This window comes from Mercurialis annua, linkage group LG2 (genome assembly GCF_937616625.2).
Source record: "Mercurialis annua linkage group LG2, ddMerAnnu1.2, whole genome shotgun sequence".
Lineage (NCBI taxonomy): Eukaryota > Viridiplantae > Streptophyta > Magnoliopsida > Malpighiales > Euphorbiaceae > Mercurialis > Mercurialis annua.
In genome coordinates, this window is record NC_065571.1 from 2,861,761 (window position 1) to 2,875,418 (window position 13,658).

At 33.5% G+C, this 13,658-nt stretch overlaps 1 protein-coding gene across 1 annotated transcript; it reads left to right on the plus strand.

Moving 5' to 3' along the window:
* The first annotated feature begins 1,704 nt into the window (after positions 1–1,704).
* Positions 1,705–12,670, plus strand: LOC126669209 (primary amine oxidase-like). Its single transcript, XM_050362616.2, has 5 exons — positions 1,705–2,546; positions 3,465–3,849; positions 4,277–4,390; positions 9,544–10,082; positions 11,963–12,670. The coding sequence occupies exons 1-5, from the start codon at positions 1,765–1,767 to the stop codon at positions 12,159–12,161; spliced, it is 2,019 nt and encodes a 672-aa protein (XP_050218573.1). The 5' UTR covers positions 1,705–1,764; the 3' UTR covers positions 12,162–12,670.
* Positions 12,671–13,658: the final 988 nt, after the last annotated feature.

The following is a 13,658-nucleotide window of genomic DNA, read 5'->3' on the forward strand; positions in this document are numbered from 1 at the left end:
ACATAAATACAATTAAATTAATTTTTAAAAATTACATAAATTTCAAATGAATTTGTGAAATTGAGATAAATTTATAATATTTGAAAGGTTTGATAGGTTTTCAGAAAATTAAAAGGTTTGTCTTTTTAGCACCATTTAACCTAATAATCTAACTATAGTTAATTAGTTTATTGATTCTTGTTCTTTTTGGATAAATTATTGAAAAAAAAGTGTAACTTTTTCTTTTCATGAGATAGAGATAATATAAAGATTAATTTTAAATGTTAGTAAATAAAAGAGCTTTTCTATATCCATTTTAATAATATAATTAACATCTTAACTCAACAAGTATGTGGGTCGAGTTTAAAATTCCAATCGGGTATAACTGAACTCGACTCTTTTATATGCAAGTCTAAATCTGATTAGAGTTTGTTTGGATCTCATATTTACTACTTAAATCCGACATAAATATTATATTTAGGCCAAATGAATAAAAGAGGCTAAATATTTGAAGAAAATTTCACAAATGTCCAAATCTTTCAATTTTATCCAATTTGTCCCGAAATACAGGATTTCGTTTCAATTATGTTCAACTCTAAAGTGGCGGGTTAAAAATTCTGAGGGTCACTCAACTTTCACCGAGTTGCAAAATGGTCACCCAATTTTAAAACGTTACAAAATGGTAACTGTACAATAAAAAAACGACTTCCGGCGGTTCCTAAATTAATTCCGGCCAGATTTTTTCCTATGTGGCACTGGAGTCCTAATCACCCTTATTCTTTTGCCATGTCATCATCTCCTTCCTCCATTATTTTCGAATTAAACACCGAAAATGGAAAATAAATTAACCTAATCTTCTACCACCTACACCCATCATCAGCGCACCCTTCCCGGCGCCGCCCTAGCAGTCGCTCTCCGTCCAAGACAAACTCTTTTCGTCTGGTTTGAACCAGAAGAAGAGAGACTCTTCGTCTGGTTCAAACCCAGATGAAGAGAGATCTCTCTTTATGTGGGTTTGAATCAGACGAAGATAGATCTCTTCGTCTGTTCTGGATTCGTCTCCAGACAAAGAGCCTCTCTTCGTCGTTTGTTTCAAGGAAGGAGGTGGTGGTGGTCTGAAGGCTAGAGATGGTGGCGGCGCTTGGAGGTGAAGGTAGAGGTGGTGTTGGTTGAAGGTAGGAGGTGGTGGCGGCACTTGGAGGTGAAGGTAGGAGGTGGTGGCCGCACTTGGAGGTGAAGGTAGAGGTGGTGGCGGCTGCAAGATGGAGAAGATGAGGTAGTAGGGTTTATTTTTTTTGAATGAAGGAGAAGATGATGTGTCGAATTGACGTGGCAAATTACAAAATTATAGTATGATAGGACAAAAAAGGTGTAAGAGTGACTCGAACTCCGGCTGCCACGTAAGAAAAAAATGGTCGGAATATATTTAGAAACCGTCGGAAGTTGTTTTTTAATTGTATAGTAACCATTTTGTAACGTTTTGAAATTGGGTGACCATTTTGCAACCTGGCGAAAGTTGAGTGACCTTGAAAATCTTTAACCCCTAAAGTGGCGCATGCTTTTATTTATGTGGCGTTTACGTGGCGCTGACAATAGTACCAATGGATTCTGCTGAAGCGTTGGTTCATTTTCTCGCACAAGTGATCTCTCCTTTTCAATTATTAAATTTATTTAACAAAAGTTAAGGTATTAAAATTGATACGAATTAAAATTCAGATATCTATTGGATGCAAGCTTCTATTTAAGTTCAATAAACCTGCAAGAAAAAGAATTCACATCACAACAATGGCTTTAACATCAAAGTTATTCTTTATCTTCCTCTTCTCCATTTTTATTTCTTCAGTCTCAAGCTTCAAAACTCAGCACCCACTCGACCCACTGAGTCCATACGAACTCATGCAAATCCAATCAATAGTGAAGAATTCACTCTCTTCCTCAAAAACCAGCTTAATCACCTTTCATTACGTAGGGTTAGATGAACCAGACAAACCACTGGTTCGTTCTTGGCTATCAAAACCCAAAAGTAAACCGCCACCTCGACGAGCCCTAGCCATAACTCGGTTCAATAAACAAACCCATGAGTTTATAATAAACCTATCATCAAAACCATTTTCAATAATCTCTACTAAAGTCTATAAAGATTACGGGTACCCTACGCTCGGTGGTGATGAACAAACATCAGCAATTTTACTGCCGTTAAAATACGGCCCTTTCATTGACTCCGTTAAATCAAGAGGACTTAATTTATCTGCTGTTGTTTGTTCTTCATTTACTGTGGGTTGGTTTGGAGAAGAGAGCAATAAAAGAGTGATAAAATTACAGTGTTACCATATGAATGACACGGTAAATCTTTATTTACTTCCGATAGAGGGGATAAAAATAGTGGTTGATCTTGATGAAATGAAAATTGTTGAATATGTTGATAGTGAAAGGGTTCCGGTTCCGAAATCTGAAGGGACTGACTACCGATTATCGGAGCAGAAGCCGCCGTTTGGTCCACGTATCAATGGTGCAGCTATTTTGCAACCTAATGGTCCAGGGTTCACCATTGATGGCCATACTATCAAGTACAATTTCGTGCATTTTAATTCTTATACTCAATCTCATTTAAATTATAAAAACATCAATTTTATTTTATATTATGCATCTAGTATAACTTTCTAAAGAGTAGAATTTTCGGAGAAATAGCATTTTTTTAAGTGATTCAAAATATTACTTTATTTCAATTTGTTGACTAAATCTTGATTTGTTATATTTTGGTTATTACACTTCGATAGAAAATTTTCCGGCATACATGACAATCAATTTTTATTTTTACCATATGGAAATCCTTTTTTGCTTATTTCTATATGAAAATTTGTCATGTAAATATGCATAATTTTATTTCAGTTGGCTTAGATTAAATTATGCACATGTGATTGTTTTCAAGCAAAAATAAGGAAAAACTTAATTTTTCAAATATGCATTTTTGCTGAAAGATTTATTTCTCAAAAAAAGAGGATGAAAGATCTAATTGACAAATAAAAAATATTTTTAAATTTTTATTTTATTTTTATGATAACTTAGTTCATAACTTTTTAAAAAATCACACTAGTTTAAAATTTATCCATCTAAATTTATAATTTTTTAAGTATTATAAAATAATTTAATTATTAAATAAACTATTTTTTTCAAATGTATAATAATTTATCATAAAGATAACATAGTTAATATATTCATCATGAAATCATATAATATATATTTATTAAGTAGATTCTTCATTTTTATTTGTTTATTAGATATAATTATACAGACTTGCAAAATTGACAGTTAAACTGTCAAAATTGTTATTAGCAATATTTTTGTCAATTTTATCATAGTTATGATTTTATTTTGAATATGAATGCATTAAAACATAAAAATAATGGAATTTAAATTGTTATAAATTTTTTATTTAAAGTATATCTATCAATTTTATAATAGTCATAAGATATATATATATACAGGTGGGTAAATTGGGTTTTTCATCTGGCATTTGATGCAAGAGTTGGTCCAGTGATATCTTTAGCGACCATTTACGACCAAGAAAAGCACAAACATCGCAGTGTAATGTACAGAGGACATGTATCTGAGCTGTTTGTGCCGTACCAAGATCCGACAGAAGACTATTACTACAAAACATTTTTTGACTGTGGAGAATTTGGGTTCGGTCTATTGGCAGTCTCATTAGTTCCAGAAGCTGATTGCCCCAATAATGCAGTATTCATGGATGGGTACCTTGCGGGTCAAGATGGGTCACCCGTTAAAATACCGAATGTGTTTTGCATATTTGAAAGGCATTCAGGTGATGTTATGTGGAGGCACACTGAGTTCGGCATTCCGAATATAACGGTTTGAGCTTCTTCTCACTTTTTGAATTTTGACCTTATTAATTAGGGTTGAATGTATACTTTATATTTTAAAAGAGAGAACCGAGTCAATTATTTTACTGGATTCGAACTCGATCGAGTTCGAGCAATATTAAAATTGACGGTGTTTCGATTCGAGTAGATACAATTACTCGTATAGTATATCAATCACACATGCATGCAGATTGCCAATTTGCCATCAAAGGTTTGTCTATGTTTTTATATATATATATATATGTACATATTCAATTCCTATTCGTTTTAATTTTTTTTTTTGATAATTGAGGAGGGGAGCGCTTGTGGGAGGATTTGAACCCACGACCTTAGCATTTGCTGCCTAGCGCTTATATCATTTAAGTTGCAGCTCGTTTCAATATTTTTTCAGATCTTAGATTTGCTCTTACTCACAGATAACTGAATCAAGACCAGAAGTGAGTCTAGTGGTTCGGATGGTTGCGACAATCGGGAACTATGATCATATTTTAGACTGGGAATTCAAGCCAAGTGGCTCCATCAAAGTCCAAGTACTATGGCAAAATATTTCACTAAATTATTATTCGTACACAGCAGCCTTGCAACACAGTTACTGATGTTTATTGTTTGAGTCAAAGGAGTGATAAGGATGTTGAAAAATTAAGGAGAGATAAGGATGGATGCTCTAACAATAACATTCAAATCAGTGGAGTGTTGCTGGAGGATACAACAGATTCAAGAGAAACAAATTCAAACCAATATGGTAATCTAAAAGATGAGATAAGATCTTAGAAGATATAGTTTGTTATAGATCTTAATCTTTTACTTCAAGTGTATCTCTTTTACTCTATATAATGTGCTGTAACCATCACAATTTAATTATGAATGAATACAACCATTTTTCTTCTCTAAGCATTTACATTCTCATTTTCTACTTGGTATCAAAGCCAGTTAGCATCTGCTATCACACAAATCCCTCTCACCATGACTTCATTATCTCTAAATGTAGGAAACTTTATCACACTCAAACTCACTCCATCCAATTACCCATTATGGCGTGAACAAGCCTTGGCCCTTGCAGAAAGCCAAGAACTCATTGGTCATCTCACAAATGAAGACCCAACTCCTACTAAATACACAACACCAAATCTAGAAAACAACACAAAAACAGAAAACACAACACCAAAACTGACAGATGAATTCATTTCTTGGAGAAAGTCTGATCGTCTTCTCCGTGGTTGGATTATTGGAACACTCTCTGAAGAATCTCTTGGATTAGCTGTTGGTTTAGACACTGCTCTTGCAGTGTGGGATGCATTAAAAAATGCATACGCACAGGATTCACAAGAACGTGAATTCACTCTACGTCAACAAATGACATATCTTCGCAAAGAAGATGGCAAAACCATTGGAGAACACATTCGTACTTTCAAAGGTCTATGTGACAATCTTGCAGCCATTGGGAAAGTTGTTCCAGACAAAGAAAAAGTTTTTTGTCTCCTTACTAGCCTTGGCCCTCAATATGAAACCTTCACAACCACCATGCTGAAACCACCAAGACCTTCATATTCTGAACTGATATCACAACTTCAGAATCTTGATCAACGACGTAATTGGTTCTCCGGCCGTGTTGATGGATCCATTCCACAGTTCACTCCACAAATGGCATTCTATGGGAAACAACAAAAGTCTTATTCTGAATATCGTGATAACACACAAAGATTCACCTCGACTGGTCGTGGATTTCAGGATCAACAGCGCAGGGATTACAATCAAAGCAATAAAGACAATCTTATCTCTACCAACCAGCCACGGCGCCCTCCGCCATCAGGTGAACGTCGTATGACTCAATCCGAACGGGACTTGTACCGAGAAGAAAAATGCCAATATTGTGGAACTATGGGTCATATTGCAAAAATATGTTGGTGGGTACCAAAAAGATCGACTCAGGATAACGAAATTCCACATGCTCTTGCCGCGCTTACTTTGGACAACACCATAGCTGAGACTGAGTGGACATCCGACACTGGAGCTTCCAACCACATGACAGGTAAACCAAGTATGTTAACGAATATTCGTAAAACTTGTGGAAATGATTCTGTTATTATAGGTGATGGCTCATCATTAGCAATTACCGGTATAGGTGACTCTTGTATTAATCAAAAAAATACAGCCTTACCTTTGCATAATGTGTTGTTAGTACCTGAATTAACTAAAAATTTGCTTTCCGTGAGTCAGTTAACCACTCAATTTCCCGTTAATTGTGAATTTTCTAATGTTGATTTTTGTGTTAAGGAACGAAAGACAGGTCAACCATTAATTATAGGGAGACGCAAGGGTGATCTCTATGTCTTATCCACATTACCAGAGTTACACTTTTCTCATCGATTCAAGTCGGGTTCAGCGGATGTTTGGCATCAACGTTTGGGACATCCTCAAGTTTCAGCATTACAGTTGTTAAAAAATAAAGGGTTGATTGATGTTTTAGGATCAATAAAAACTGAACATCTATGTGATAGTTGTCAGTTAGGAAAACTTAGTAAACTGCCTTTTAATTCTTCTGCACATTCTAGTTTTAGTGTCTTCGAGAAAATTCATTGTGATTTATGGGGACCTGCTCCTGTTCTTTCTCTTGGAAATTTTAAATTTTATGCTTGTTTTGTTGATGATTTCTCTAAGTATACATGGATTGTTCCATTAAAGCACAAATCTGATTTTTTTAGTACTTTTATAGCTTTTGAACAATATGTAGATAGACAATTCAACAAGAAAATTAAAATTTTCCATTCAGATGGAGGTGGAGAATTTATCAATTCAAAGCTATCCTCTCACTTTCTCTCCACAGGCATCATTCATCAGGTATCTTGTCCGTATACTCCTGAACAAACAGGTATGGTTGAAAGAAGACATAGAATTATTCGAGAGCTTGGTATGACTATGTTATTTCATTGTGGTGCACCTTTATTTCTATGGGTAGAAGCCTTCACTACTGCTGTCTATCTTATGAATCGTCTACCTACATCTGCTCTTAATTTCGATACACCGTATTTTAAATTGCATGATACTCAACCAGTTTACTCTTCTCTTCGCGTATTTGGCACCAAATGCTTTCCTTATACTTGGGACACTCTACGAAATAAGTTTGATCCCAAAACAGTTTCTTGTGTTTTTGTAGGATATAGTGATAAACATAAAGGATATAAGTGTTTTCATCCTCAAAGCAAAAAAACTTTTATTTCTAGGCATGTTGTTTTTGATGAACTATGCTTTCCCTATAAAATTGCTCATAATTCTGCTATATCATCTACTGCACCACATGTTATAAGTATATTTGATTCATGGTTACCACATATTAATTGTTCTCCTCATTCAGGTTCAGATTTGGAAATGTCTTCTCCACCATGCCAAAGTACATTACCAGCAATAGCAGTTCACTCCGCTCCTTCTCTGTCAACAACAACTTCGATGCCTTCCTTTGAAGCTTCTTCCCCACAAATGCAAGATGCCACGTTACTAAACGAAACAGCAATATCTTCTTCTTCCGACTTGATCTCTTCGTCACAAGCTGAAACCGACCTCGAGTCTTCACCAAACTTGCAAACTTTACAAAGTGAACCTGCTCACTCATTTGCACAACCAGATCAGCCTTCGGAAGCGCCGCTCTCTCGGGCCATGGTAACTCGTTCACAAGCTGGAATTGTTAAACCCAATCCCAAATATGCCTTATCGAGTATTACAACATTTGATATTCCTCGTGAACCACATAACATCCGATCAGCATTAGCTCATCCTGGTTGGAAGGAAGCAATGATTGAAGAGCTTGCTGGTCTACATTATAATCACACATGGAAACTTGTTCCTCGTACTTCTGACATGCATATCATTGGCTCTAAATGGGTTTTCAAATCTAAGCTTAAACCTGATGGACAGCTCAACCGTCTCAAAGCTCGAGTAGTGGCAAAAGGATATAATCAAATTGATGGAGTTGACTACACTGAAACTTTTTCTCCAGTCATAAAACCTGGAACCATTCGAATGGTCATCACTTTGGCTCTTGTTCGGCGTTGGCCAATTCGCCAACTTGATGTAAAAAAATGCCTTTTTGCATGGTTACATTTCAGAACATATATATATGGAACAACCACCGGGTATGGCAGATCCTCAATATCCAGACCATGTGTGCAAGCTACAACGAGCCCTTTATGGTTTGAAACAAGCACCACGTGCTTGGTTTGATCGTTTTAGTTCTTTCTTACTAAATTATGGTTTTTTTTGTAGTTTGGCTGATCCGTCCTTATTTGTTTTTCATTCGAATCATGGATCGCTAATGTTACTTTTATATGTCGATGACATACTTCTTACAGGTTCCACATTAACACTCGTTGCGGCATTTATTCAACTATTAAACAAAGAGTTTGCAATGAAAGACTTAGGACCCATTCATCATTTCCTTGGCATCGAAGTTCTGGAAACTAACAGTGGTCTTCTTATGTCTCAGTCTCATTATGCTCTTACCATACTTGAGCGGTCTGCGATGGTAGATTGTAAGCCCATTCGTACTCCTCTTGACACGAAGGCCAAGTTCTCTACAAATGACACTCCTTTAACTGATCCAAGTCAGTTTCGAGGAGTAGTTGGTGCGCTTCAATATTTGACTCTTACACGACCTGATCTATCTTATAGTGTTAATTTTGTCTCTCAATTTATTCATTCCCCAACTGTTGCACATTATAAATTGGTGCAACGGATTTTACGTTATGTCAAAGGCACCATTGATATGGGTTTACATTTTAAATCCACCACCGCACTTGATCTTTGTGCTTATTCTGATGCAGATTGGGCAGGTTGTCTCACTACCAGACGTTCTACTACTGGCTATTGCACCTTTCTTGGAAGTAATCTCATTTCTTGGTGTGCCAAGAAACAACACACGATATCCCGCTCAAGTACCGAAGCTGAGTATCGAGCCATGGCCAACACTGCAGCGGAGCTTACTTGGCTCACCTATCTTCTCAAAGATTTGCGCATTCCTTTGTCATCTCCTCCGATAATTTACTGTGACAATCTGAGTGCACTCCATTTGACAGTTAATCCCGTGCTTCATGCTCGAAGTAAACACATCGAATTAGATTATCATTTTGTGCGAGAACGCGTTGCTCTTGGACTGCTTGTTACTCAACACATCTCCACTGATCATCAGGTTGCAGATATCTTTACTAAACCCCTGCCTAAAGCTGCCACTGCATATTTTCGAACCAAACTCTGCCTTCAGCCTCGGCATAGTTTGCGGGGGGATATTCGTACACAGCAGCCTTGCAACACAGTTACTGATGTTTATTGTTTGAGTCAAAGGAGTGATAAGGATGTTGAAAAATTAAGGAGAGATAAGGATGGATGCTCTAACAATAACATTCAAATCAGTGGAGTGTTGCTGGAGGATACAACAGATTCAAGAGAAACAAATTCAAACCAATATGGTAATCTAAAAGATGAGATAAGATCTTAGAAGATATAGTTTGTTATAGATCTTAATCTTTTACTTCAAGTGTATCTCTTTTACTCTATATAATGTGCTGTAACCATCACAATTTAATTATGAATGAATACAACCATTTTTCTTCTCTAAGCATTTACATTCTCATTTTCTACTATTATTACATTCAAACAATCTTATTTTCATTAATTTCTTACAAAATACCCGCAGGTTGGTCTGAGTGGAATTCTCGAGGTGAAGGCAACAGAATACACTCACTCCGAAGAAATACACGAAGAAGTCCCCGGAACATTGTTAGCAGATAATACAATAGGATTAAACCACGACCATTTTTTAACCTACCGACTCGATCTCGACATTGACGGCGTTGAAAATTCACTGGTTAAGCAAAATATGGTAACTAAAAGGGTGGTAAATGGTAAAACACCTAGGAAAAGTTACTGGACAGTAGAAAGTGAAACAGCCAAGACAGAATCTGAGGGTAAAATCAAATTAGGGCAAAAACCTGCTGCATTGGTATTTGTAAATCCAAATAAGAAAACTAAATATGGAAACAGTCATGGCTATCGTTTAATTCCGGGGCCGTTGGCGCATCCGCTTCTAGTAGAGGATGATTACCCGCAAATTCGAGGGGCGTTCACTAATTATAATGTGTGGATTACACCATATAACAAGTCGGAAATATGGGCAGGTGGGCGTTATGTTGATCAAAGTCGTGGTCAAGATACATTAGCCGTTTGGAGCCTCAGGTGCGAATATGTCGTTTTTTTAGTTAAAGAACAGTCGGCTTCTTTCGATTATTTCGGTTGGATTTGCACTAAAATTTAATTTAAATTTTTTTATATTCAAGAAAGAATCGAATTAAAAAATAATTTTTTTTATAGTGTCACACCAGATCAAACAAAATTTATCAGTTTGGTTCTATTTTGGATTTTGCTTACTTCTATATATGACTTTAATTATTTCAAAATTTTATTTTATTTATAAGCCTAATGGATAAAAGAATCAAAATCTTTTTGTTCTTTCGTAACTAACAAAATTTATCAGTTTGGTTCTATTTTGGATTTTGCTTACTTCTATATATGACTTTAATTATTTCAAAATTTTATTTTATTTATAAGCCTAATGGATAAAAGAATCAAAATCTTTTTGTTCTTTCGTAACTCTAACTAAAACTGGTAATTTTGATAACTATAGTCCAATTTTTAGAATTGACAGCAATTATGGTCCAATTTTAAATGTTACTTAATTAACAAAATATGTGATATTAAGTATTAGAAATTAATTATTAGATGTTATCTATGTATAAATACAAAAATAAAGTAAATTTGTTTAGAAAATGCATATATGGATTTTCTTAATTTATTGATTAAAATGTTGAACATATACATGTTAAATTGAACAATTATTAAAATCAGTTAAAATTACTATTAATTTTTCAAATCGTGCTAAAGTTGCTGAAATTAAAAGTTTTAGTTAAATTTTTAAAATATAAAAATGTTTGAATTTTTTTTGAACCAGTGAGCTTATTTATATTTGCTAAAACTATATTCAATTATTTTTTTCAATAACTAGAATACCCATTATTTAGCCATTAATATGAGATTAAATAATAAATTTATGTGCAATATAAAATTAGTTTTAAATTGCCAGTGCTCGTGTAGTACAATGGTAATAGCCATATGCATTTTTATAAGAGATCTCGTGTTCGAATCTCACTTTCCCCTTCCTTAATTATTAAAAAAAATTAGTTTTAAATAGTAGAGTATATATAATCTAGGGTTAAGTTTATTTAACTATCACGTGATTTTATCTTCTAATACAAAGGGTCTTATGAATTTTTTTACATCTTAAAAGATCATATGATATTGTAATTTTAGCAAAAAAAGAAGTCCAATTTCGTTAGTAAAATTAGTTGAATAACTTAATTGACATAATTAAAGTACAATTTAATTGCTCAGTTTATTTCAACCCAAACTAGTCTAAGTATAAATAAAAAAATAAAAAATATATTAATAAATTATATTAGTTTTTAATAATGTAATAAATAATATAGTTTTAAATAAATAAAAATGATAGTTTGTCCATGTATTCCTTTATATTTTATTTGTAGCTGGACACAAACAATTTGAGTGATTAAAATTTATTTTGTTGCAATAATATCCAAATTGTACTTTTTATGTGAATTTTTTTTGAGTTTTTTTACCATTTCTTGGGACTTTTACTATGTTATTATACATCAAAAAATAATAATAATAGCCTAATATTTTAATTGAAAACAACAAGTGTAGCCATCAATTTGACTATTATTGCTACAAAAAATTCAATTTGGATATTATTACAAAAAAAATACAATTTGGATATTATTACAAAAATTAAAAGGTTTGGATATAATTCCAACAAGTCGTATAGGTTTGGTTTTTTTTACCATTAAGCCTTTAATTTATTATAAATGTTGAACATTTTTTGGGAAAACATTTATATCCCCGGACCCACTATGATGTAAATAATTTCAAGTGATCTTTTGTGTCAAAGGTTAAAACCGCATGGTAGTTAAATGAATTTAACTCTATAATCTACGGAGAATTTATTTTAATGGGTAATAATATATGTTATTTTGAATGTACAGGAATAGAGAAATTGATAACAAGGACATAGTGCTATGGTATGTGATAGGGATTCATCATATCCCTTGTCAAGAAGATTTCCCATTGATGCCAACATTGAGTGCTGGATTTGAGATTAGACCAACTAATTTCTTCGAGTTCAATCCTGTCTTGAAGGTGATACCTCCTAAGCTTGTAAACATCCACAATTCCAATCCCTAGTTTAAGGTTAAAAAAAAATTACGGTCACTAAACTGTAGTATATTTTATAAACCGGTTACCAAATTTTAAATTCTTACATATAGATTATTAAATTTTAAATTTTTAAATAATGATGTGCCACTATATGAATTTCAATGATAAATGTTCATGTGGACACCAAAAAAATATGTGGCTACTCAACTGAATCGATGTTAGATTATTATGTACGTGGCTACACATTTTTAGGTCGTTCACATAAGCAATTTATCACCGGAATTAATTGTGTCATTCTATTGTTGGAAAACCTATGTTTAGTTATCTAAATGTAAGAATTTAAAATTGGAGAACCGTTCTATAAAATTACATATAGTTTTGGGATTGTAAGAAAATTTAACCTTCCTATTCTACATGGATATTTGGACTTTATTTGAGAATAATCTCATGAAGAATCAAATAAATTGTAATACTAATATCACTTGCGCTATCATAAATAAACTTGGGTGAGATAATAATAAATATTTAATTCTCTACATGCCATCCTAAAACGCAATCTCTCAATTTGTTAGAAATGAAAAGCTTGAGTAACAATAAAGTATCCCTTCAAAAAGCATATGCGTGTTTTATGCAAATATATATGTAGGTAGATTAATACAAAGTCTTAAATAAGTGAAAGATTATATTAAACAAATTATGGACTCAATAACGAATTAGAAAGGTTAATTTGGCTTTCCATGACTTCTTCAGATAATTAAGATATTAGTTGGTGGAGGGTGGTATGGTCGTGTATTTATGTTCAATTGTTCATGCATTTAAAAGTAGGCAAAATGTATATCTATCCGCAATCCCTTATTTGTTAAACATATAATAATTTTAAAATTTTGTTAGTTGTTTGATTTATTATTTTTTCCAATATTTCTAAATATATTCACAACTTATTTAGAGATATCATGGCGCAATTTTAGACGTTCTTGTGTACCCAATTTATCCTAGTTGGCATACACAATACCATGCTATGTCCATTAAAAAATAAATATGAATATTTGACAACGCTTAAAAAATGATTGTTCAAAATAATAAAATGTTGGAATTTTGATATATTGATATATATTCGACAAACGAGATATATTAGAGGATAAATAAATATATTTTGTCTTAAAAATACTTTTTCTCCAATTATTTTCCACAAATAAAAAAGTTGCAAACTTAAATGTATACAAAAATTCTAAGAATCATATCTGAATATGATTAAATATGAAGATGGTGTGGATATAACATGACTTGAGCGTATTTGAAAAAGTGAAAAAACTGAAGTAGTGACAGATCTATAACTACGGGAACTCGAACTTAATTGTTTGCATTTTAGGTGTTGCTGGGGTTCCGTTCAAACGATCGATACACATAAACTTTGCACATGGATTATGCTGTTTTTGGAAAAAAATTATCGTTCAGGCTTCCGAAACGCGATCCTTTAAACTTACTGTTTTACCTGTGCATGAATTCGCCTACACGGACACTTGA